Source organism: Rhinoderma darwinii, chromosome 12 (genome assembly GCF_050947455.1).
Source record: "Rhinoderma darwinii isolate aRhiDar2 chromosome 12, aRhiDar2.hap1, whole genome shotgun sequence".
NCBI lineage: Eukaryota > Metazoa > Chordata > Amphibia > Anura > Rhinodermatidae > Rhinoderma > Rhinoderma darwinii.
Genome location: NC_134698.1, coordinates 86,061,696 through 86,085,376, shown reverse-complemented (window position 1 = coordinate 86,085,376; position 23,681 = coordinate 86,061,696). Strand labels below are relative to the sequence as shown.

General features: G+C 50.6%; 2 protein-coding genes across 2 annotated transcripts in view; one reads left to right on the top strand and one right to left on the bottom strand.

Moving 5' to 3' along the window:
• AHSA1 (activator of HSP90 ATPase activity 1) overlaps positions 1-11,813 on the top strand; it is a 39,896-nt gene extending 28,083 nt beyond the window's left edge. The window contains exons 3-10 of the mRNA XM_075844494.1: positions 5,634-5,824; positions 6,243-6,325; positions 6,570-6,687; positions 6,883-6,971; positions 7,164-7,289; positions 8,985-9,086; positions 9,159-9,210; positions 11,443-11,813. Of these exons, the coding sequence (XP_075700609.1) occupies positions 5,634-5,824; positions 6,243-6,325; positions 6,570-6,687; positions 6,883-6,971; positions 7,164-7,289; positions 8,985-9,086; positions 9,159-9,210; positions 11,443-11,615 (934 nt within the window). The 3' untranslated portion in view covers positions 11,616-11,813. The remainder of the gene's footprint in view (positions 1-5,633; positions 5,825-6,242; positions 6,326-6,569; positions 6,688-6,882; positions 6,972-7,163; positions 7,290-8,984; positions 9,087-9,158; positions 9,211-11,442) is intronic.
• Positions 11,814-13,381: 1,568 nt separating this feature from the next.
• Positions 13,382-20,928, bottom strand: ISM2 (isthmin 2). Its single transcript, XM_075843782.1, is given in 7 exon segments — positions 13,382-13,798; positions 13,801-14,012; positions 15,314-15,379; positions 15,471-15,608; positions 16,267-16,540; positions 16,615-16,761; positions 20,721-20,928. Coding segments are annotated over 7 exon segments (1,236 nt in total). The 5' UTR covers positions 20,811-20,928; the 3' UTR covers positions 13,382-13,489.
• Positions 20,929-23,681: the final 2,753 nt, after the last annotated feature.

The window sequence follows — 23,681 nt, the reverse complement described above, 5'->3', positions numbered from 1 at the left end:
CTGGTGAGAGAACATTATATTATATTACAGTACATTATAACACTGTATCTGGTGAGAGAACATTATATTATATTACAGTACATTATAACACTGTATCTGGTGAGAGAACATTATATTATATTACAGTACATTATAACACTATCTGGTGAGAGAACATTATATTATATTACAGTACATTATAACACTGTATCTGGTGAGAACATTATATTATATTACAGTACATTATAACACTGTATCTGGTGAGAGAACATTATATTATATTACAGTACATTATAACACTGTATCTGGTGAGAGAACATTATATTATATTACAGTACATTATAACACTGTATCTGGTGAGAACATTATATTATATTACAGTACATTATAACGCTGTATCTGGTGAGAGAACATTATATTATATTACAGTACATTATAACACTATCTGGTGAGAGAACATTATATTATATTACAGTACATTATAACACTATCTGGTGAGAACATTATATTATATTACAGTACATTATAACACTGTATCTGGTGAGAACATTATATTATATTACAGTACATTATAACACTGTATCTGGTGAGAGAACATTATATTATATTACAGTACATTATAACACTGTGTATCTGGTGAGAACATTATATTATATTACAGTACATTATAACACTGTATCTGGTGAGAACATTATATTATATTACAGTACATTATAACACTGTATCTGGTGAGAGAACATTATATTATATTACAGTACATTATAACACTGTATCTGGTGAGAGAACATTATATTATATTACAGTACATTATAACACTGTATCTGGTGAGAGAACATTATATTATATTACAGTACATTATAACACTGTATCTGGTGAGTACATTATATTATATTACAGTACATTATAACACTGTATCTGGTGAGTACATTATATTATATTACAGTACATTATAACGCTGTATCTGGTGAGAGAACATTATATTATATTACAGTACATTATAACACTGTATCTGGTGAGAACATTATATTATATTACAGTACATTATAACACTGTGTATCTGGTGAGAACATTATATTATATTACAGTACATTATAACGCTGTATCTGGTGAGAGAACATTATATTATATTACAGTACATTATAACACTGTATCTGGTGAGAGAACATTATATTATATTACAGTACATTATAACACTGTATCTGGTGAGAGAACATTATATTATATTACAGTACATTATAACACTGTATCTGGTGAGAACATTATATTATATTACAGTACATTATAACACTGTATCTGGTGAGAACATTATATTATATTACAGTACATTATAACGCTGTATCTGGTGAGAGAACATTATATTATATTACAGTACATTATAACGCTGTATCTGGTGAGAGAACATTATATTATATTACAGTACATTATAACACTGTATCTGGTGAGAACATTATATTATATTACAGTACATTATAACACTGTGTATCTGGTGAGAGAACATTATATTATATTACAGTACATTATAACACTATCTGGTGAGAGAACATTATATTATATTACAGTACATTATAACACTGTATCTGGTGAGAACATTATATTATATTACAGTACATTATAACGCTGTATCTGGTGAGAACATTATATTATATTACAGTACATTATAACGCTGTATCTGGTGAGAACATTATATTATATTACAGTACATTATAACACTGTATCTGGTGAGAACATTATATTATATTACAGTACATTATAACACTGTATCTGGTGAGAACATTATATTATATTACAGTACATTATAACACTGTATCTGGTGAGAGAACATTATATTATATTACAGTACATTATAACACTGTATCTGGTGAGAGAACATTATATTATATTACAGTACATTATAACACTGTGTATCTGGTGAGAACATTATATTATATTACAGTACATTATAACACTGTATCTGGTGAGAACATTATATTATATTACAGTACATTATAACACTGTATCTGGTGAGAACATTATATTATATTACAGTACATTATAACACTGTATCTGGTGAGAGAACATTATATTATATTACAGTACATTATAACACTGTATCTGGTGAGAACATTATATTATATTACAGTACATTATAACACTGTATCTGGTGAGAGAACATTATATTATATTACAGTACATTATAACACTGTATCTGGTGAGAACATTATATTATATTACAGTACATTATAACACTGTATCTGGTGAGAACATTATATTATATTACAGTACATTATAACACTGTATCTGGTGAGAACATTATATTATATTACAGTACATTATAACACTGTATCTGGTGAGAACATTATATTATATTACAGTACATTATAACACTGTATCTGGTGAGAACATTATATTATATTACAGTACATTATAACACTGTATCTGGTGAGAACATTATATTATATTACAGTACATTATAACGCTGTATCTGGTGAGAACATTATATTATATTACAGTACATTATAACACTATATCTGGTGAGAGAACATTATATTATATTACAGTACATTATAACACTGTATCTGGTGAGAACATTATATTATATTACAGTACATTATAACACTTTATCTGGTGAGAACATTATATTATATTACAGTACATTATAACACTGTATCTGGTGAGAACATTATATTATATTACAGTACATTATAACACTGTATCTGGTGAGAGAACATTATATTATATTACAGTACATTATAACACTGTATCTGGTGAGAACATTATATTATATTACAGTACATTATAACACTGTATCTGGTGAGAACATTATATTATATTACAGTACATTATAACACTGTATCTGGTGAGAGAACATTATATTATATTACAGTACATTATAACACTATATCTGGTGAGAGAACATTATATTATATTACAGTACATTATAACACTGTATCTGGTGAGAACATTATATTATATTACAGTACATTATAACACTTTATCTGGTGAGAACATTATATTATATTACAGTACATTATAACACTGTATCTGGTGAGAACATTATATTATATTACAGTACATTATAACGCTGTATCTGGTGAGAACATTATATTATATTACAGTACATTATAACACTGTATCTGGTGAGAACATTATATTATATTACAGTACATTATAACACTGTATCTGGTGAGAACATTATATTATATTACAGTACATTATAACACTGTATCTGGTGAGAGAACATTATATTATATTACAGTACATTATAACACTGTGTATCTGGTGAGAGAACATTATATTATATTACAGTACATTATAACACTGTATCTGGTGAGAACATTATATTATATTACAGTACATTATAACACTGTATCTGGTGAGAGAACATTATATTATATTACAGTACATTATAACACTGTATCTGGTGAGAACATTATATTATATTACAGTACATTATAACACTGTATCTAGTGAGAGAACATTATATTATATTATATTACAGTACATTATAACACTGTATCTGGTGAGAACATTATATTATATTACAGTACATTATAACACTGTATCTGGTGAGAGAACATTATATTATATTACAGTACATTATAACACTGTATCTGGTGAGAACATTATATTATATTACAGTACATTATAACACTGTGTATCTGGTGAGAACATTATATTATATTACAGTACATTATAACACTGTATCTGGTGAGAACATTATATTATATTACAGTACATTATAACACTGTGTATCTGGTGAGAACATTATATTATATTACAGTACATTATAACACTGTATCTGGTGAGAACATTATATTATATTACAGTACATTATAACACTGTATCTGGTGAGAGAACATTATATTATATTACAGTACATTATAATACTGTATCTGGTGAGAGAACATTATATTATATTACAGTACATTATAACGCTGTATCTGGTGAGAACATTATATTATATTACAGTACATTATAACACTGTATCTGGTGAGAGAACATTATATTATATTACAGTACATTATAACACTGTATCTGGTGAGAACATTATATTATATTACAGTACATTATAACGCTGTATCTGGTGAGAACATTATATTATATTACAGTACATTATAACACTATCTGGTGAGAGAACATTATATTATATTACAGTACATTATAACACTGTGTATCTGGTGAGAGAACATTATATTATATTACAGTACATTATAACGCTGTATCTGGTGAGAACATTATATTATATTACAGTACATTATAACACTGTATCTGGTGAGAGAACATTATATTATATTACAGTACATTATAACACTGTATCTGGTGAGTACATTATATTATATTACAGTACATTATAACACTGTATCTGGTGAGAACATTATATTATATTACAGTACATTATAACACTATCTGGTGAGAGAACATTATATTATATTACAGTACATTATAACACTATCTGGTGAGAACATTATATTATATTACAGTACATTATAACACTGTATCTGGTGAGAGAACATTATATTATATTACAGTACATTATAACACTGTATCTGGTGAGAGAACATTATATTATATTACAGTACATTATAACGCTGTGTATCTGGTGAGAACATTATATTATATTACAGTACATTATAACACTGTATCTGGTGAGAGAACATTATATTATATTACAGTACATTATAACACTGTATCTGGTGAGAACATTATATTATATTACAGTACATTATAACACTGTATCTGGTGAGAACATTATATTATATTACAGTACATTATAACACTGTATCTGGTGAGAGAACATTATATTATATTACAGTACATTATAACACTATCTGGTGAGAACATTATATTATATTACAGTACATTATAACGCTGTATCTGGAGAGAGAACATTATATTATATTACAGTACATTATAACGCTGTATCTGGAGAGAGAACATTATATTATATTACAGTACATTATAACGCTGTATCTGGTGAGAGAACATTATATTATATTACAGTACATTATAACACTGTATCTGGTGAGAACATTATATTATATTACAGTACATTATAACACTGTATCTGGTGAGAACATTATATTATATTACAGTACATTAGAGGTGCTTGTGGTTTGGTCTGTGACGGTTGATGTGTAGGGGACTGTCCTGTAATATATTTGTGACATCGGAGTCCGTCAGACTACAACCCCCTTCGTCTTCTATTTCCTGTGCGTTATTCACTGTAACGTTATATGATATTATGTATTATTTCTGGACTGTTATATGGAGATAATCTACGTTCATCCGTAATGTAAATCCAGAAGAAGCCGGAACGTCCGCGGCCGCCGGCATGAAAATAAAATCCTGTAAATCCTTCTCCGGTCCGGCGCGCGGAGCTCCTGTTCTCGCTTGTGCGCCAATTACACCCGCTACATGCTGAGCAGACCAGCGGCACAGGCAGAGCAGCAGTGTAAAGCATAGGGGAGAGGGTAGGAGGAGGATTTTGTTTGATCTCCGCTGCTTTGGTTATTGTAGTGATGGCGTCTCGGCCGCTCTTTCCCCCCGGCGGGATGTCCTGGTGCACGTCGCGCGGTGGAGCGCTCCCAGGGAATAGATGGCGGGTTTGTGGCGCTCAGGTCTGATAAGTAAGTGACCCCTCGCGTCTCCAGATCTGACTTCTTACCTCCCTACAGGACAGAACGCGACGCTACGGCCTGGTCCACGGATAAACTGACGGAGCTGTTTTTGGCGGTCAGTGTGAAGGGGGAGGAGGGCAGCTGCCATGTGACGGAGGTCGGTAAGCTGGACGGCGAGGCCTCCATCAACAACCGCAAAGGGAAACTCATCTTCTTCTATGAGTGGGACATCAAGCTGAACTGGACAGGTGAGCGGCGCCCGCGATCTCTGCAGCCCCTTCTCACAGGTGACTTATCCAGGGGGGTCACTCAGGCCAAACCCCGTCCGGAACGCCCCAATGTTTAGTGTCCGGCAGGGAGACTTCTCACCGGCTCTGACTATTGACGCTGGTCATATTACTGTGACACTTCTGCCAGCGGGGGCGCTGCTTATCTCTTACTGTGTCACAATGTCCTAGTCACGAGGATCGGTCATAGTAATATCAGCGCAGTGTCGTCTATTATACAGCACGGAGGACGGCTGAGTGGAGCGGCCCCCTGACAGACATGCGGGACCCTCCTGTCCTCCGGGCTGTGTACTGCGCTCCCACCATCGCTGCATCGGGACTGGTGGCCGCGGCGCTCCCCTTTACTTCTCACCTTGTCTGACTTGGTTTTTTTTTGCAGGACTTTCCAATTCAGGAGTGAAGTACAAGGGCTACGTGGAGATCCCAAACCTCTCCGATGAGAATGACCCCAGTGAGGTGGAGGTAAAGAGCCGCCATATTGTCTCCTGACTCCTCCCACGAGGGTCCTGTTCCCATCATCCCTATTATAAGACAGCAGTGCAGGTGGATATAAGCGATTGCTCCCTGTTATCAGCCATTTCACAATGCTGGGGGTTAGAGCGCCCCCTTTAGGGACCTGGAGATGTTGTATTTTTAGTCCTCTGCACACGTAGCGTCTCGGCGTCGCCCTCCGCGTCCTCGTTATTTGTCGTCTTCTACTCTCTAGATCAGAGTCTCGCTGGCAAAGGACGAGCCGGACACAAGTCTGACGGAGCTGATGAGGAAGAGCGGAGCGCAGCGGTTGCGGGAGGCGGTGGCGCTCTACATCTCCAGCCTGAAGTCCGGTAGGTGAACTCTCATCATCCCGGCCTGGGACCTTACTGCTCCCCTCCCCCTCCTTTGATTCCATGTCTCCGCTGGTTGCGGTGGCTGGAGTGTTCCCTGGTTTGGCGCGGTCGGGTTTCGTGTCCGTCACCTCTGGATCTTGTCAGGACGTTTTTCGCCTTCACGCAGTCACATGACCGTTTATACTTTTGCAGAGTTCACACAAGGAATGATCTTACCGGCTAAGAACGGAGTCTCGCACGCGGCCGTGTCAGACGCTAAGCAGAAAGTGGCGCCTCCATCCGTAAGTCCTTCCTGTTATTTACCTCTGCCCCCGCTGTAGATTGTGAGCTCTGCTGCCCACTCCCGCTGACTCATGATGTAGGACGCAGTCTTTGCTATTTGGCTATGTGGTGAATGTTACATTGTGCCGCCCGCAGTCTCGGCTGTGATGTTGCGGTCGGATTCTCATCACTTTCGTGTGTCGTCTCTTCAGACTCAGGACAACAAGACGGTCACGTGTCAGAGCACAGGAGTGAAGATCCCCACCTGTAAGGTCCGCATGAAGGAGACGTTCCTGACCTCCCCCGAGGAGCTGTACAGGGTGCTGACCCGGCAGGAGGTAAACACCACGTTGGTGGGGCGTGATCGGCTCAGGTAGAAGAGGCGCAGCGTGATCGGCTCAGGTAGAAGAGGCGCAGCGTGATCGGCTCAGGTAGAAGAGGCGGAGCGTGATCGGCTCAGGTAGAAGAGGCGGAGCGTGATCGGCTCAGGTAGAAGAGGCGGAGCGTGATCGGCTCAGGTAGAAGAGGCGGAGCGTGATCGGCTCATGTAGAAGAGGCGGAGCGTGATCGTCTCATGTAGAAGAGGCGGAGCGTGATCGTCTCATGTAGAAGAGGCGGAGCGTGATCGTCTCATGTAGAAGAGGCGGAGCGTGATCGTCTCATGTAGAAGAGGCGGAGCGTGATCGTCTCATGTAGAAGAGGCGGAGCGTGATCGGCTCAGGTAGAAGAGGCGGAGCGTGATCGGCTCATGTAGAAGAGGCGGAGCGTGATCGGCTCATGTAGAAGAGGCGGAGCGTGATCGGCTCATGTAGAAGAGGCGGAGCGTGATCGGCTCATGTAGAAGAGGCGGAGCGTGATCGGCTCATGTAGAAGAGGCGGAGCGTGATCGGCTCATGTAGAAGAGGCGGAGCGTGATCGGCTCATGTAGAAGAGGCGGAGCGTGATCGGCTCATGTAGAAGAGGCGGAGCGTGATCGGCTCAGGTAGAAGAGGCGGAGCGTGATCGGCTCAGGTAGAAGAGGCGGAGCGTGATCGGCTCAGGTAGAAGAGGCGGAGCGTGATCGGCTCAGGTAGAAGAGGCGGAGCGTGATCGGCTCAGGTAGAAGAGGCGGAGCGTGATCGGCTCAGGTAGAAGAGGCGGAGCGTGATCGGCTCAGGTAGAAGAGGCGGAGCGTGATCGGCTCAGGTAGAAGAGGCGGAGCGTGATCGGCTCAGGTAGAAGAGGCGGAGCGTGATCGGCTCAGGTAGAAGAGGCGGAGCGTGATCGGCTCAGGTAGAAGAGGCGGAGCGTGATCGGCTCAGGTAGAAGAGGCGGAGCGTGATCGGCTCAGGTAGAAGAGGCGGAGCGTGATCGGCTCAGGTAGAAGAGGCGGAGCGTGATCGGCTCAGGTAGAAGAGGCGGAGCGTGATCGGCTCAGGTAGAAGAGGCGGAGCGTGATCGGCTCAGGTAGAAGAGGCGGAGCGTGATCGGCTCAGGTAGAAGGGGCGTGGCATGATTGGATCAGGTAGAAGAGGTGGAGCGTGATCGGCTCAGGTAGAAGGGGCAGAGCGTGATCGGCTCAGGTAGAAGGGGCGGAGCTTATGGTATGCTCAGGTAGAAGGGGCAGAGCTTATGGTTTGCTCAGGTAGAAGGGCGGAGCGTGATCGGCTCAGGTAGAAGGGGCGTGGCATGATCGGATCAGGTGGAAGAGGCGGAGCGTGATCGGCTCAGGTGGAAGGGGTGGAGCGTGATCGGCTCAGGTGGAAGAGGCGGAGCGTGATCAGCTCAGGTGGACGGGGCGGAGCTTGCGTGGCTCAGGTGGACGGGGCGGAGCTTGCGTGGCTCAGGGGGCGGAGCTTGCGTGGCTCAGGTGGACGGGGCGGAGCTTGCGTGGCTCAGGTGGACGGGGCGGAGCTTGCGTGGCTCAGGTGGACGGGGCGGAGCTTGCGTGGCTCAGGTGGACGGGGCGGAGCTTGGTCACGTGAGGATTAAATCTGCACTAGATCCCGGCAGATCCTGTTCTGTGTGTGATTCTCCTGTCGTCTTCTCCACAGCTGGTACAAGGTTTCACACACGCACCGGCCACAGTAACCGCGGACAAAGGCGGCAAATTTCAGCTCTTGGGGGGCAACGTTAGTGGAGAGTTCATAGAATTGGTGAGTGATCGGCTGCGCCACGGTGGGGGATGGGCTTCTACGTGCGACACTGACCGATGATTTACATTGCAGGAGTCTGAGAAGCGAATCATCATGTCCTGGAGGTTCAAGACGTGGCCGGCAGGTGAGTCCCGCGACGGCGCCAGGACGTGATTTCTGTGCGGTGAGCGTTGTGTAGAGCGTCAGAAAACCCCGCACAAAAACCCACAAAACTCTGATGTATGTGATCAGCTTCATAGAATAACCCGGAGTCTCCCCCCCCCCGGCAAATAGAAACATGGCTGGTCCTTACATCTGCTGAGATGAGTGCAGACCCCGACACCCTCCAGAGCTGCAATCACAATTATTCAACCACAAAACAATCATCAAATAAGAACCATAAAAATATCGCGAGTCCAACGCCGAAAACCTCCCCCGTCATGTGCGGCGTCTCCAGCGCTGAGGTACCGGGCACCGCCGCCGGGTCACTGATATTCCACCAAATATTTTCTCTGGGGTCAAGTCAGACGAGTGTGACGGGTGCGGCCGCTCCAGAATCTCCCTCCACTCCTTCTGTGATCCGGTCTTGGGGGGGGATCGTTGTCCTGCTGGAAGCTGCAGCCCCCACACAAGTTTTCTCCTCAGATTTCCTGATACTCGATAGAATCCACCGCACCCTCCACACGCTGCCGAAATCCCGTGCCAGAGAAGCGAGCCCCCGCCAGGCGCCACTGTAGGTGGGTGTTCTGTTCAGCGGGTGCTGCATTCTCCCTCCAGGCGCCGCTGATCCATAGACCCCAAGATGACCAGATTTGTATCATCGCTCCACAGAAGACGATCCCACAACTTGTGGGGCTTCTTTATACGGAGCTGTCGGGTCAGTCAGTATTTGTACGTCTTGGAGTCTGGACATGGAGACCCGGCGGGACCTCGTACACTGGAGTCTATTGAGGGATCCGTGGAAACAGACAAAAATAGGACAAGTCGTGTAAAAACCGCCCCATAGAAATACAGGCAGCCGCTGACGGAATAAGGTATTGGGCTCCGTTCACACGACAGGGTCCGAGTGTCGGCCGTTTTGCATCTGTTTCCGTTCCAGGCCGTGTCTCCATTTCATTTGTAAATGTTTTGCCACGCAGCCCCCCCTGTGGGTAGTGCCACGCAGCCCCCCCTGTGGGTAGTGCCACGCAGCCCCCCCTGTGGGTAGTGCCAAAAATTGGTCGTGTGAATAGGCCCTTAGTGTGCGAGCTGAAACCTCCGCCTTTTCTGCCGCTCGGTCGGTCTTGCTGCCGCGGGTTTTCGGCCTCAGGAATCTGGTGTTTTTTGGATCTCTTCTCGGCCTCTCTCGCTGCAGAATGAAACGTGGCAGTCCACAAACCTCCGTCCAGTCCCCGGTGTTTGATCTCCAGCAGCTGATGCCAGTGATGAAGCCGACACCTGACGTGTAAGGCCCCATGCACACAACCGTGCCCGTAATTACGACTCGTAATTACGGGCACGGCCGGCCACAGGTAGCCGGCCGTTTTTCCGGGCCCATTATAAAGTATAGTAGCACGGCCCGTAAAATAAACACGGGAAGGTGCCCGTGGCCAATAGAAGTCTATGAGCCCGTTATTACGCTCGTGTGCATGAGGCCTTAATGTGAGATCTGATGATTCTATTCAGTTCTGAGACGGCCAATGACCGCGCCGGCGCCATGTTATTTTGGGTAAACCGACCTTTACCTGAGCGGTTATTAATTCATCCCCCCGTTATGGCCGCTGGATTTTGCAGGTAAAGGTCGTCTTACCCACAATGATGCGCGGCCGGTAACCGACCAGTTGACAGTTGTACGTGGCGCCGGTGCGCTTCTTGGGCGTGTCAGGACCGCTCGGTTACCCTAAGTGGTGTTTTGTGTTGGACTCCTGAGATATTTTTCTGGTTCTTGTTTGATGATTTTTTTGGGGTATTTTTTTGTAACGGGGGTTGAATAATTGTGATTGTAGATCCGGATAGAGACGGTCAGACCTGCGCGTGTTGTAGGAGACCCTGACTGACGCTTCTCTACCTCGCGGGGTGCAGTGGCGGCTGCGTCGTTATGTCGGAGGTTTGTGGGGTCCAGAGGGCGCGGTCAGGGAGACGTCTGACAACTTTCATTCTGCTGAGATAGAAACGTGATCTGGTGTCGGACGCTCAGGGTCTATTCATACGTTACGGCAAGGTTAGAACCGCGTGAGAAAAACCTTGCGCATCAATGCAAATGTCTGCAGTTTTCGGATGTGGTTTTAACCGCGATTTGTGACCCTTGGAGATAAACAGAAGATGCTTCGTGTCCTTGACTCGGGGGAGGGGATGCTGAGAAGAGGGCGGAGCTTCATCTGACTTGTTCTGTCCGCAGGGCACCACGCCACCATCACATTGACCTTCGCAGACAAGGGGGGGGAGACAGAGCTGCAGATGGAGGCGCGAGGGGTCCCCCAGAGTGAGGAGCAGCACACGAAGGACGGCTGGAAGAGATATTACTTCGATGGCATCAAACAGACCTTCGGCTATGGGGCGATGCTCTTATAACGGGGGAGGGGGTGTTCACACAATAGTTAAAAAAAAAAAAAGACATGGATAAGAAACTTGTGTGTTGTGGACTGAACGTTGTATTTAATGGGGGGGGGGGGGGATTGATGTTTGCGCTGGTCACCGGCTCGCAGGCGTCTGATTTGTGGAGCTCTGGATAATGTCACCCCAATAAACTGTAAATTATCGGAGCGCGGAGTAATGCTGTGATATCTGGGGGTCACATGAAGGGGGAGCGTGCAGCCACCAGAGGGGGGGGGGGGGTCACATGAAGGGGGAGCGTGCAGCCACCAGAGGGGGGGGGGGGTCACATGAAGGGGGAGCGTGCAGCCACCAGAGGGGGGGGGGGGTCACATGAAGGGGGAGCGTGCAGCCACCAGGGGGGGGAGGGGGGTCACATGAAGGGGGAGCGTGCAGCCACCAGGGGGGGAGGGGGGTCACATGAAGGGGGAGCGTGCAGCCACCAAGGGGGGGGTCACATGAAGGGGGAGCGTGCAGCCACCAAGGGGGGGTCACATGAAGGGGGAGCGTGCAGCCACCAGGGGGGGGTCACATGAGGGAGCGTGCAGCCACCAAGGGGGGGGGGGTCACATGAAGGGGGAGCGTGCAGCCACCAGGGGGGGGAGGGGGGTCACATGAAGGGGGAGCGTGCAGCCACCAGGGGGGGAGGGGGGTCACATGAAGGGGGAGCGTGCAGCCACCAAGGGGGGGGGTCACATGAAGGGGGAGCGTGCAGCCACCAAGGGGGGGTCACATGAAGGGGGAGCGTGCAGCCACCAAGGGGGGGTCACATGAAGGGGGAGCGTGCAGCCACCAGGGGGGGGGGTCACATGAAGGGGGAGCGTGCAGCCACCAAGGGGGGGGGGTCACATGAAGGGGGAGCGTGCAGCCACCAGGGGGGGGAGGGGGGTCACATGAAGGGGGAGCGTGCAGCCACCAAGGGGGGGGTCACATGAAGGGGGAGCGTGCAGCCACCAGGGGGGGGGGGTCACATGAAGGGGGAGCGTGCAGCCACCAAGGGGGGGTCACATGAAGGGGGAGCGTGCAACCACCAGGGGGGGGGGGGGTCACATGAAGCTGGGGGCCCCTTCCCCTCGCAGGTGTGGTGAATGGATGGTGCTCTGGTCCGGGCGTGATTATAATGGGGGTGGGGTACACTGAGTGGAGGTCCAGTAGCTCCAGGGGTGTGCGGATCTGATGCTCTGGTTGGTTTCGGGTCACTCTCTGTGGTTGGGTCCTGCACGTTTTCTGGGATCAGTCGCCCACCATTACTCGTGGTTTGTGGGTGCGTAATGTGTAAATCAGGGGGTGCTGCATTTTCTCTACTGCCACAAGAAATATTCTGATAAGCTGCACAGGCAGAATTAAATCTGGGCACAGGATACAGACGGCTGCAGCTCAAGATCCCGCTATTTGTGACAGTCTAATGTGTTTTCTATTATTATGTGCGTGTAATGTGAGCACTGCGAGGTGACGCTTCTACCTGCTCATTGTACAGCGTGTAATGATCTCATGTCGCCACCAGGTGGAGCCAAACTACAGCAACTGTAATACAATAACCCCCCCAGTACAGCACCGATCACCAGCCCTGCAGTGTAGTAATGGCCATGAGAAGGTAACAGAGGGAGGGTCAGACACGAGGAAGACTTCCATTACTGTCTGACCTCTTGGCGGTTTTATATAATAATATCACTGATAAATACATGGACCCCACTCTGTGACGGGTGTTTTCAAAGCAATGTACAAAAGGGAGAGAACACGGAGGGTTCAGATATAAATGGCTCCTTTACCACATTTTATAAAAACACGTTGAATATATTACAAGTCTTTGCTCCTCCCACTGCGCCAGGCAGCATCTCCGGCCATAGCAGATGTTAGAATTCCCGGGCTTCTTGCAGCTGGGCCAGGTACTCCTCTGAGGAGGGGTTCTCGGGGCAGCTGCAGCCATTGTTTGGGGGGCGCAGGGAGTGAATCCGGCTCCAGTCTCCTTTGCACAGAATCCAGGGCAGAACATCCGCCTTGTAATGAAGTTCAGGAGAGAACTCTGCGCTGATGAGGTTGGGGACTGCGGCGGCCTGGCCACGGGTCACCAGTCTAAGGGAATGGTCATAGCAGCAATGCTGAGCTCCCAGGCTACTGCTGTCTCTGGAGAGCAAAGAACGCAGACAGAAGCGAGCCCCCGGGTGTTGTAGATGTCCAGTCTCTCCCGCATGCCGCTAGCATCGCGCCAGCGGAAACTACGAGCCAACTTCTCATCCTGCAGCAGCAAGGAACTGTACACTGCCTCCGAGGGGTAGAAACACGGGCAACTGGGCAACTCGGTCAGCACCCGCTGCAAGTAACTACTGAGGAACTCGCTCTTACAGGTCAACCAACGCTCACAGCTGTCCAGGGAGGCTGAAGAAGAGGAAGAGGAGCAACGTGAGACCAGGTCGGGAAGGGAGAGGGAGGAGGAGGAGGAGGAGAAGAGGAACAACGTGAGACCGGCAGGGGAGAGGGAGGGAGGATGAGGAGAGAGGGAGGAAGGAAAAGGGAGGGAGGAAGGAAGGAAGGAAAAGGAAGGGAGGGAGGAAAAGGGAGGGAGGAAAAGGGAGGGAGGAAAAGGGAGGGAGGGAGGGAGGAAGGAAAAGGGAGGGAGGGAGGAAAAGGGAGGGAGGGAGGAAAAGGGAGGGAGGGAGGGAGGAAAAGGGAGGGAGGGAGGAAAAGGGAGGGAGGAAAAGGGAGGGAGGGAGGAAAAGGGAGGGAGGAAAAGGGAGGGAGGGAGGAAAAGGGAGGGAGGGAGGGGAGGGAGGGAGGGAGGGGGAGGGAGGGAGGGAGGAAAAGGGAGGGAGGGAGGAAGGAAAAGGGAGGGAGGGAGGAAAAGGGAGGGAGGGAGGGAGGAAAAGGGAGGGAGGGAGGGAGGGAGGGAAAAGGGAGGGAGGGAGGAAAAGGGAGGGAGGGAGGAAAAGGGAGGGAGGGAGGAAAAGGGAGGGAGGGAGGGAGGAAAAGGGAGGGAGGGAGGGAGGAAAAGGGAGGGAGGGAGGGAGGGGGAGGGAGGGAGGAAAAGGGAGGGAGGGAGGAAAAGGGAGGGAGGGAGGAAAAGGGAGGAAAAGGGAGGGAGGGAGGGAGGGAAAAGGGAGGGAGGAAAAGGGAGGGAGGGAGGAAAAGGGAGGAAAAGGGAGGGAGGGAGGAAAAGGGAGGGAGGGTGGAAAAGGGAGGGAGGGAGGAAGAGGGAGGAAAAGGGAGGGAGGGAGGAAAAGGGGGGAGGGAGGGAGGGAAAAGGGGGGGAGGGAGGGAGGAAAAGGGGGGGAGGGAGGGAGGAAAAGGGGGGGAGGGAGGGAGGAAAAGAAGGGAGGGAGGGGGAGGAGGAGGGAGGGGGAGGGGGAGGAGGAGGGAGGGGGAGGAGAAGGGGGGGAGGGGGAGGGAGGAGGGAGGGGGAGGAGAAGGGGGGGAGGGGGAGGAGGGGGAGGGGGGAGGAGAAGGGAGGGAAGGAGAAGGAGGGAGGGAGAGAGGGAGGAGAAGGGAGAGAGGGAGGAGAAGGGAGGGAGGGAGGAGAAGGGAGGGAGGGAGGAGAAGGGAGGGAGGGAGGAGAAGGGAGGGAGGGAGGAGAAGGGAGAGAGGGAGGGAGGGAGGGAGAAGGGAGAGAGGGAGGAGGAGAATAGGAACGTGAGACCAGGTCGGGAGGAGGAGAGAGGGAGGAGGGAATGAAGAGATGTCACCTGACTCTCGGGTCGGAGCGCTGCTCTGGGATTCTGATAATGTTGAATTCTCTGCGTCGTCTTCTCCTGGAAAGTGAGAACAGATCAGTATTTATCCCGTACACGTTCAGCAGACGCCCCGATGATGACCCCACAATCTAAGATACGGGCGTCTCACCTGGACATGGAGGAAGGTCACACACACGAGACTCTGTGGCCGTACAGGAATATCCGCAGGAGCGGGTGCGTTTCTGACTGGGGCGACCACACGTTGCGCTACATGGAGACCAAGAACTCCAATCCTCATCATCGTAATCTACACAACCCCAAATATTCAACGTGAGAAAAACAACGGAGCGGCTCCTGGAGCACTAGAAGTCTCAGCAATCAGATGAGCGCATCAGTCTATATGGAATCAACAGCAGGTGGCGCTCAGTGGTGCAGTAAAGCAAGCAGAGGTACAATGGTAAAAGCAGAGAACATCCCTGGCGCTCGACATTTAGTTGAATGTTCTTTTGCAGCTACATTAAACAAACGCGGGCAGTGGAGCGCGAGCCGACCGCCGTTTCGCTTGCTCCCGCGCTTTGTCGAGGCCTCTGCGTTATTGCAGACCACGCCCCCTTATATACACATAAGGAAACTTACTATTTACTATGTAACATTAAAAATGACCATGTATAGTCTGTGCGAGGACGGAAAGATGACAATGTAACGAAAACAGCAACATAACAAAATACAGGTACAAATGATAAGACGTCCAGTGGCCGCTCCGCTGCGGTGAGACGGATGGAGGACGCGCCACGATCACTGCCCGCGTGTGTTCGTTTAATGTAGCGGCAAACATTCAACTTAACGGCGAGCGCCGGGGATGATTTCTACCTATTTGGCTATAACGCAGCATTAATACCCCGACTGCTGCCCGAGTCACCCTGAAGTGGGAGGGGCATATATTACAGGAGGAGAGTCCATCTCACCGTACAGATACTTGTCCTCGGTGACCCAGTTGTCAGCGGGTGAGTTGCGTCCGTCGTGGTCTCCTCCACTCGGCACATTGTCCTCCCCGTCGTATTGCGAGGAGTAGTCGCCCGTCGTGGAAACCTCCGCATCGGACAAGTCATTGTATTCCCAGAAGAGAGGCCAGAAGAGGGCGTGCTGAGACCTCCACTCCGGGTCACCCCAGTCCGTGCGCGTGTCCGAGAGATCCAACTCCACCTGCGTCTGAGAACTGGGGTCCACCTCAATGGTAACCTGCGACATGACGACAGATGAGACCACGCCCATCAAGACTCCGCCCAACTCCGCCCAACACCACTAACTACTACCTGAATATTGGGGTTCTCCGAGCTGAGGTTGGCCTGCGATAAACCCCTCAAGTCCAGGAGAAACTTGGAATCCTCTGTTGGCGCAATATCGGCGGTCACTAGGGGGCGCTCTGAAGTCCCTCGCCATGGAGGATTCACCAGGTTGTCCTGTCACAGAAACCATGAAGAACTCACTGACCCCCTCGGCACAGAGCTGACAATCAAATACACTGATCACACACAGCGACTCCTCGCCCACATAGCTGACAATCTAATACACTGATCACACACAGCGACTCCTCGCCCACAGAGCTGACAATCTAACACACTGATCACACACAGAGCTGAGCTGACAATCTAATACACTGATCACACCGTGACTCCTCGTCCACGGAGCTGACAATCTAATTCACTGATCACACACAGCGACTCCTCGTCCACAGAGCTGACAATCTAACATACTGATCACACACAGAGCTGAGCTGACAATCTAATACACTGATCACACACAGCGACTCCTCGTCCACAGAGCTGACAATCTAATACACTGATCACACACAGCGACTCCTAGTCCACGGAGCTGACAATCTAATACACTGATCACATACAGCGACTCCTCGCCCACATAGCTGACAATCAAATACACTGATCACACACAGCGACTCCTCGCCCACATAGCTGACAATCTAATACACTGATCACACACAGCGACTCCTCGCCCACAGAGCTGACAATCTAACACACTGATCACACACAGAGCTGAGCTGACAATCTAATACACTGATCACACCGTGACTCCTCGTCCACGGAGCTGACAATCTAATTCACTGATCACACACAGCGACTCCTCGTCCACAGAGCTGACAATCTAACATACTGATCACACACAGAGCTGAGCTGACAATCTAATACACTGATCACACACAGCGACTCCTCGTCCACAGAGCTGACAATCTAATACACTGATCACACACAGCGACTCCTAGTCCACGGAGCTGACAATCTAATACACTGATCACATACAGCGACTCCTCGCCCACAGAGCTGACAATCTACCACACTGATCACACACACAGCGACTCCTCGTCCACAGAGCTGACAATCTAAACTGATCACACACAGAGCTGAGCTGACAATCTAACACTGATCACACACAGCGACTCCTCGCCCACAGAGCTGACAATCTAAACTGATCACACACAGAGCTGAGCTGACAATCTAACACTGATCACACACAGCGACTCCTCGCCCACAGAGCTGACAATCTAACACTGATCACACACAGCGACTCCTCGCCCACAGAGCTGACAATCTAACACTGATCACACACAGAGCTGACAATCTAATACACTGATCACACACAGCGACTCCTCGCCCACAGAGCTGACAGTCTACCACACTGATCACACACAGCGACTCCTAGCCCACAGAGCTGACAATCTACCACACTGATCACACACAGCGACTCCTCGCCCACAGAGCTGACAATCTAACACTGATCACACACAGCGACTCCTCGCCCACAGAGCTGACAATCTAACACTGATCACACACAGCGACTCCTCGCCCACAGAGCTGACAATCTACCACACTGATCACACACAGAGCTGACAATCTACCACACTGATCACACACAGCGACTCCTCGCCCACAGAGCTGACAATCTAACACTGATCACACACAGCGACTCCTCGCCCACAGAGCTGACAATCTAACACTGATCACACACAGCGACTCCTCGCCCACAGAGCTGACAATCTAACACTGATCACACACAGAGCTGACAATCTAATACACTGATCACACACAGCGACTCCTCGCCCACAGAGCTGACAGTCTACCACACTGATCACACACAGCGACTCCTAGCCCACAGAGCTGACAATCTACCACACTGATCACACACAGAGATGACAATCTACCACACTGATCACACACAGCGACTCCTCGCCCACAGAGCTGACAATCTTACACTGATCACACACAGAGATGACAATCTACCACACTGATCACACACAGCGACTCCTCGCCCACAGAGCTGACAATCTAACACTGATCACACACAGCAACTCCTCGCCCACAGAGCTGACAGTCTACCACACTGATCACACACAGCGACTCCTAGCCCACAGAGCTGACAATCTACCACACTGATCACACACAGAGATGACAATCTACCACACTGATCACACACAGCGACTCCTCGCCCACAGAGCTGACAATCTTACACTGATCACACACAGAGATGACAATCTACCACACTGATCACACACAGCGACTCCTCGCCCACAGAGCTGACAATCTAACACTGATCACACACAGCAACTCCTCGCCCACAGAGCTGACAGTCTACCACACTGATCACACACAGCGACTCCTAGCCCACAGAGCTGACAATCTACCACACTGATCACACACAGAGATGACAATCTAACACTGATCACACACAGCGACTCCTCGCCCACAGAGCTGACAGTCTACCACACTGATCACACACAGCGACTCCTCGCCCACAGAGCTGACAGTCTACCACACTGATCACACACAGCGACTCCTAGCCCACAGAGCTGACAATCTACCACACTGATCACACACAGCGACTCCTCGCCCACAGAGCTGACAATCTAACACTGATCACACACAGCGACTCCTCGCCCACAGAGCTGACAATCTAACACTGATCACACACAGCGACTCCTCGCCCACAGAGCTGACAATCTAACACTGATCACACACAGCGACTCCTCGCCCACAGAGCTGACAATCTAACACACTGATCACACACAGCGACTCCTCGCCCACAGAGCTGACAATCTAACACACTGATCACACACAGCGACTCCTAGCCCACAGAGCTGACAATCTAACACTGATCACACACAGCGACTCCTAGTCCACGGAGCTGACAATCTAATACACTGATCACACACAGCGACTCCTAGTCCACCGAGCTGACAATCTAATACACTGATCACACACAGCGACTCCTCGCCCACAGAGCTGACAATCTACCACACTGATCACACACAGCGACTCCTCGCCCACAGAGCTGACAATCTAACACTGATCACACACAGCAACTCCTCGCCCACAGAGCTGACAGTCTACCACACTGATCACACACAGCGACTCCTAGCCCACAGAGCTGACAATCTAACACTGATCACACACAGCAACTCCTCGCCCACAGAGCTGACAGTCTACCACACTGATCACACACAGCGACTCCTAGCCCACAGAGCTGACAATCTACCACACTGATCACACACAGAGATGACAATCTAACACTGATCACACACAGCGACTCCTCGCCCACAGAGCTGACAGTCTACCACACTGATCACACACAGCGACTCCTCGCCCACAGAGCTGACAGTCTACCACACTGATCACACACAGCGACTCCTAGCCCACAGAGCTGACAATCTACCACACTGATCACACACAGCGACTCCTCGCCCACAGAGCTGACAATCTAACACTGATCACACACAGCGACTCCTCGCCCACAGAGCTGACAATCTAACACTGATCACACACAGCGACTCCTCGCCCACAGAGCTGACAATCTAACACTGATCACACACAGCGACTCCTCGCCCACAGAGCTGACAATCTAACACACTGATCACACACAGCGACTCCTCGCCCACAGAGCTGACAATCTAACACACTGATCACACACAGCGACTCCTAGCCCACAGAGCTGACAATCTAACACTGATCACACACAGCGACTCCTAGTCCACGGAGCTGACAATCTAATACACTGATCACACACAGCGACTCCTAGTCCACCGAGCTGACAATCTAATACACTGATCACACACAGCGACTCCTCGCCCACAGAGCTGACAATCTACCACACTGATCACACACAGCGACTCCTCGCCCACAGAGCTGACAATCTAACACTGATCACACACAGCAACTCCTCGCCCACAGAGCTGACAGTCTACCACACTGATCACACACAGCGACTCCTAGCCCACAGAGCTGACAATCTACCACACTGATCACACACAGAGATGACAATCTAACACTGATCACACACAGCGACTCCTCGCCCACAGAGCTGACAGTCTACCGTACTTCCCCCCGGAGATCATGGTCCCTGCGGTTCTCACCTGGGCGCGTTGTGGCGCAGTAGTCGGGGCTCCTGTGGGTTGTAGCGGGCGGCATGTCAGGAGCAGAAGCAGCAGCGGGATCCCGGGCATGTTCCGCACACCCGGCCGGGTCACTGTCAGCTCATGCGCTCGCTGTAGGGATCCGGCCCCCCATCTCCGCCGCTCTCCGGGTCTCCTCCGCTGCCGGGCCGTGACGTCATGGGATGAGAGGGCGGGGCCGAGCGGCCACATGAAGGAGGGGGCGTGGAATGGGAGGAGCCTTAGAGCTGCGCTAAGTATCGGCGACTGAGAAGAGGGGGGAGCGCAGTCTTGATAGAGGGGGGGGGGAGCGCAGTCTTGATAGAGGGGGGGGGGAGCTCAGTCTTGATAGAGGGGGGGGGAGCGCAGTCTTGATAGAGGGGGGGGGAGCGCAGTCTTGATAGGGGGGGGGGAGCGCAGTCTTGATAGGGGGGGGGGAGCGCAGTCTTGATAGGGGGGGGGGAGCGCAGTCTTGATAGGGGGGGGGAGCGCAGTCTTGATAGGGGGGGGGAGCGCAGTCTTGATAGGGGGGGAGAGCGCAGTCTTGATAGGGGGGGGGGAGCGCAGTCTTGATAGGGGGGGGGGAGCGCAGTCTTGATAGGGGGGGGGGGAGCGCAGTCTTGATAGGGGGGGGGGGAGCGCAGTCTTGATAGGGGGGGGGGAGCGCGCAGTCTTGATAGAGGGGGGGGAGCGCAGTCTTGATAGGGGGGGGAGCGCAGTCTTGATAGGGGGGGGGGAGCGCAGTCTTGATAGGGGGGGGGGGTGCGCAGTCTTGATATCGGGGGGAGCGCAGTCTTGATAGGGGGGGAGCGCAGTCTTGATAGGGGGGGGCGCAGTCTTGATAGGGGGGGGGAGCGCAGTCTTGATAGGGGGGGGGAGCGCAGTCTTGATAGGGGGGGAGCGCAGTCTTGATAGGGGGGGGCGCAGTCTTGATAGGGGGGGGAGCGCAGTCTTGATAGGGGGGGGAGCGCAGTCTTGATAGGGGGGGGAGCGCGCAGTCTTGATAGTGGGGGGGGAGCGCAGTCTTGATAGGGGGGGGAGCGCAGTCTTGATAGAGGGGGGGGGGAGCGCAGTCTTGATAGAGGGGGGGGGGAGCGCAGTCTTGATAGAGGGGGGGGAGCGCAGTCTTGATAGAGGGGGGGGGGAGCGCAGTCTTGATAGAGGGGGGGGGGAGCGCAGTCTTGATAGAGGGGGGGAGCGCAGTCTTGATAGAGGGGGGGGGGAGCGCAGTCTTGATAGAGGGGGGGAGCGCAGTCTTGATAGAGGGGGGGGGAGCGCAGTCTTGATAGAGGGGGGGAGCGCAGTCTTGATAGAGGGGGGGGAGCGCAGTCTTGATAGAGGGGGGGGAGCGCAGTCTTGATAGAGGGGGGGGGGAGCGCAGTCTTGATAGGGGAGGGGGAGCGCAGTCTTGATAGGGGGGGGAGCGCAGTCTTGATAGGGGGGGGAGCGCAGTCTTGATAGGGGGGGAGCGCAGTCTTGATAGGGGGGGAGCGCAGTCTTGATAGGGGGGGAGCGCGCAGTCTTGATAGGGGGGGGAGCGCAGTCTTGATAGGGGGGGAGCGCGCAGTCTTGATGGGGGGGGGAGCGCAGTCTTGATAGGGGGGGGGAGCGCAGTCTTGATAGGGGGGGGAGCGCAGTCTTGATAGGGGGAGGGAGAAGCGCAGTCTTGATAGAGGGGGGGGAGAAGCGCAGTCTTGATAGAGGGGGAGCGCAGTCTTGATGGGGGGGGAGCGCAGTCTTGATAGGGGGGGAGCGCGCAGTCTTGATGGGGGGGAGCGCAGTCTTGATAGGGGGGGGAGCGCAGTCTTGATAGGGGGGGAGCGCAGTCTTGATAGGGGGGGGAGCGCAGTCTTGATGGGGGGGAGCGCAGTCTTGATGGGGGGGAGCGCAGTCTTGATAGGGGGGGAGCGCAGTCTTGATAGGGGGGGGGGAGCGCAGTCTTGATAGGGGGGGGAGCGCAGTCTTGATAGGGTGGGGGAGCGCAGTCTTGATAGGGGGGAGCGCAGTCTTGATAGGGGGGGGGAGAAGCGCAGTCTTGATAGAGGGGGGGGAGAAGCGCAGTCTTGATAGAGGGGGAGCGCAGTCTTGATAGGGGGGGGGAGCACAGTCTTGATAGGGGGGGAGCGCGCAGTCTTGATGGGGGGGGGAGCGCAGTCTTGATAGGGGGGGGAGCGCAGTCTTGATAGGGGGGGGGAGCGCAGTCTTGATAGGGGGGGGGGAGCGCAGTCTTGATAGGGGGGGGAGCGCAGTCTTGATGGGGGGAGCGCAGTCTTGATGGGGGGGAGCGCAGTCTTGATAGGGGGGGGGGAGCGCAGTCTTGATAGGGGGGGAGCGCAGTCTTGATAGGGGGGGGGGAGCGCAGTCTTGATAGGGGGGGGGGAGCGCAGTCTTGATAGGGGGGGGAGCGCAGTCTTGATAGGGGGGGGAGCGCAGTCTTGATAGGGGGGGGAGCGCAGTCTTGATAGGGGGGGGAGCGCAGTCTTGATAGGGGGGGAGCGCAGTCTTGATAGGGGGGAGCGCAGTCTTGATAGGGGGGGAGCGCAGTCTTGATAGGGGGGGGAGCGCAGTCTTGATAGGGGGGGGGAGCGCGCAGTCTTGATAGGGGGGGGAGCGCGCAGTCTTGATAGAGGGGGGGGGGAGCGCAGTCTGTATTTTATTGTTCGGCTGTTGTATGGAAGAATCTCAGACTTTCTATCGACTCCGATACATTTATTTCCAGGAGCGGTTCAGAGCGCACATGAGACCTTCAGCTGGTTGGTTCTAGAGATTGGTGGGGGTCTCAGTGCTCGGACCCCCACATGTCCCTATGAGAGGTCAGGAGATTGTCAAACATTTAGCTGCACATTAAAGGGGGGATCCGGGGACGAGGAGCTGCTTTGCATTCATATTTTTATGTAACCAGAAATCTCTCAATAATGGACTTTAATTACAACTTCGGTACTA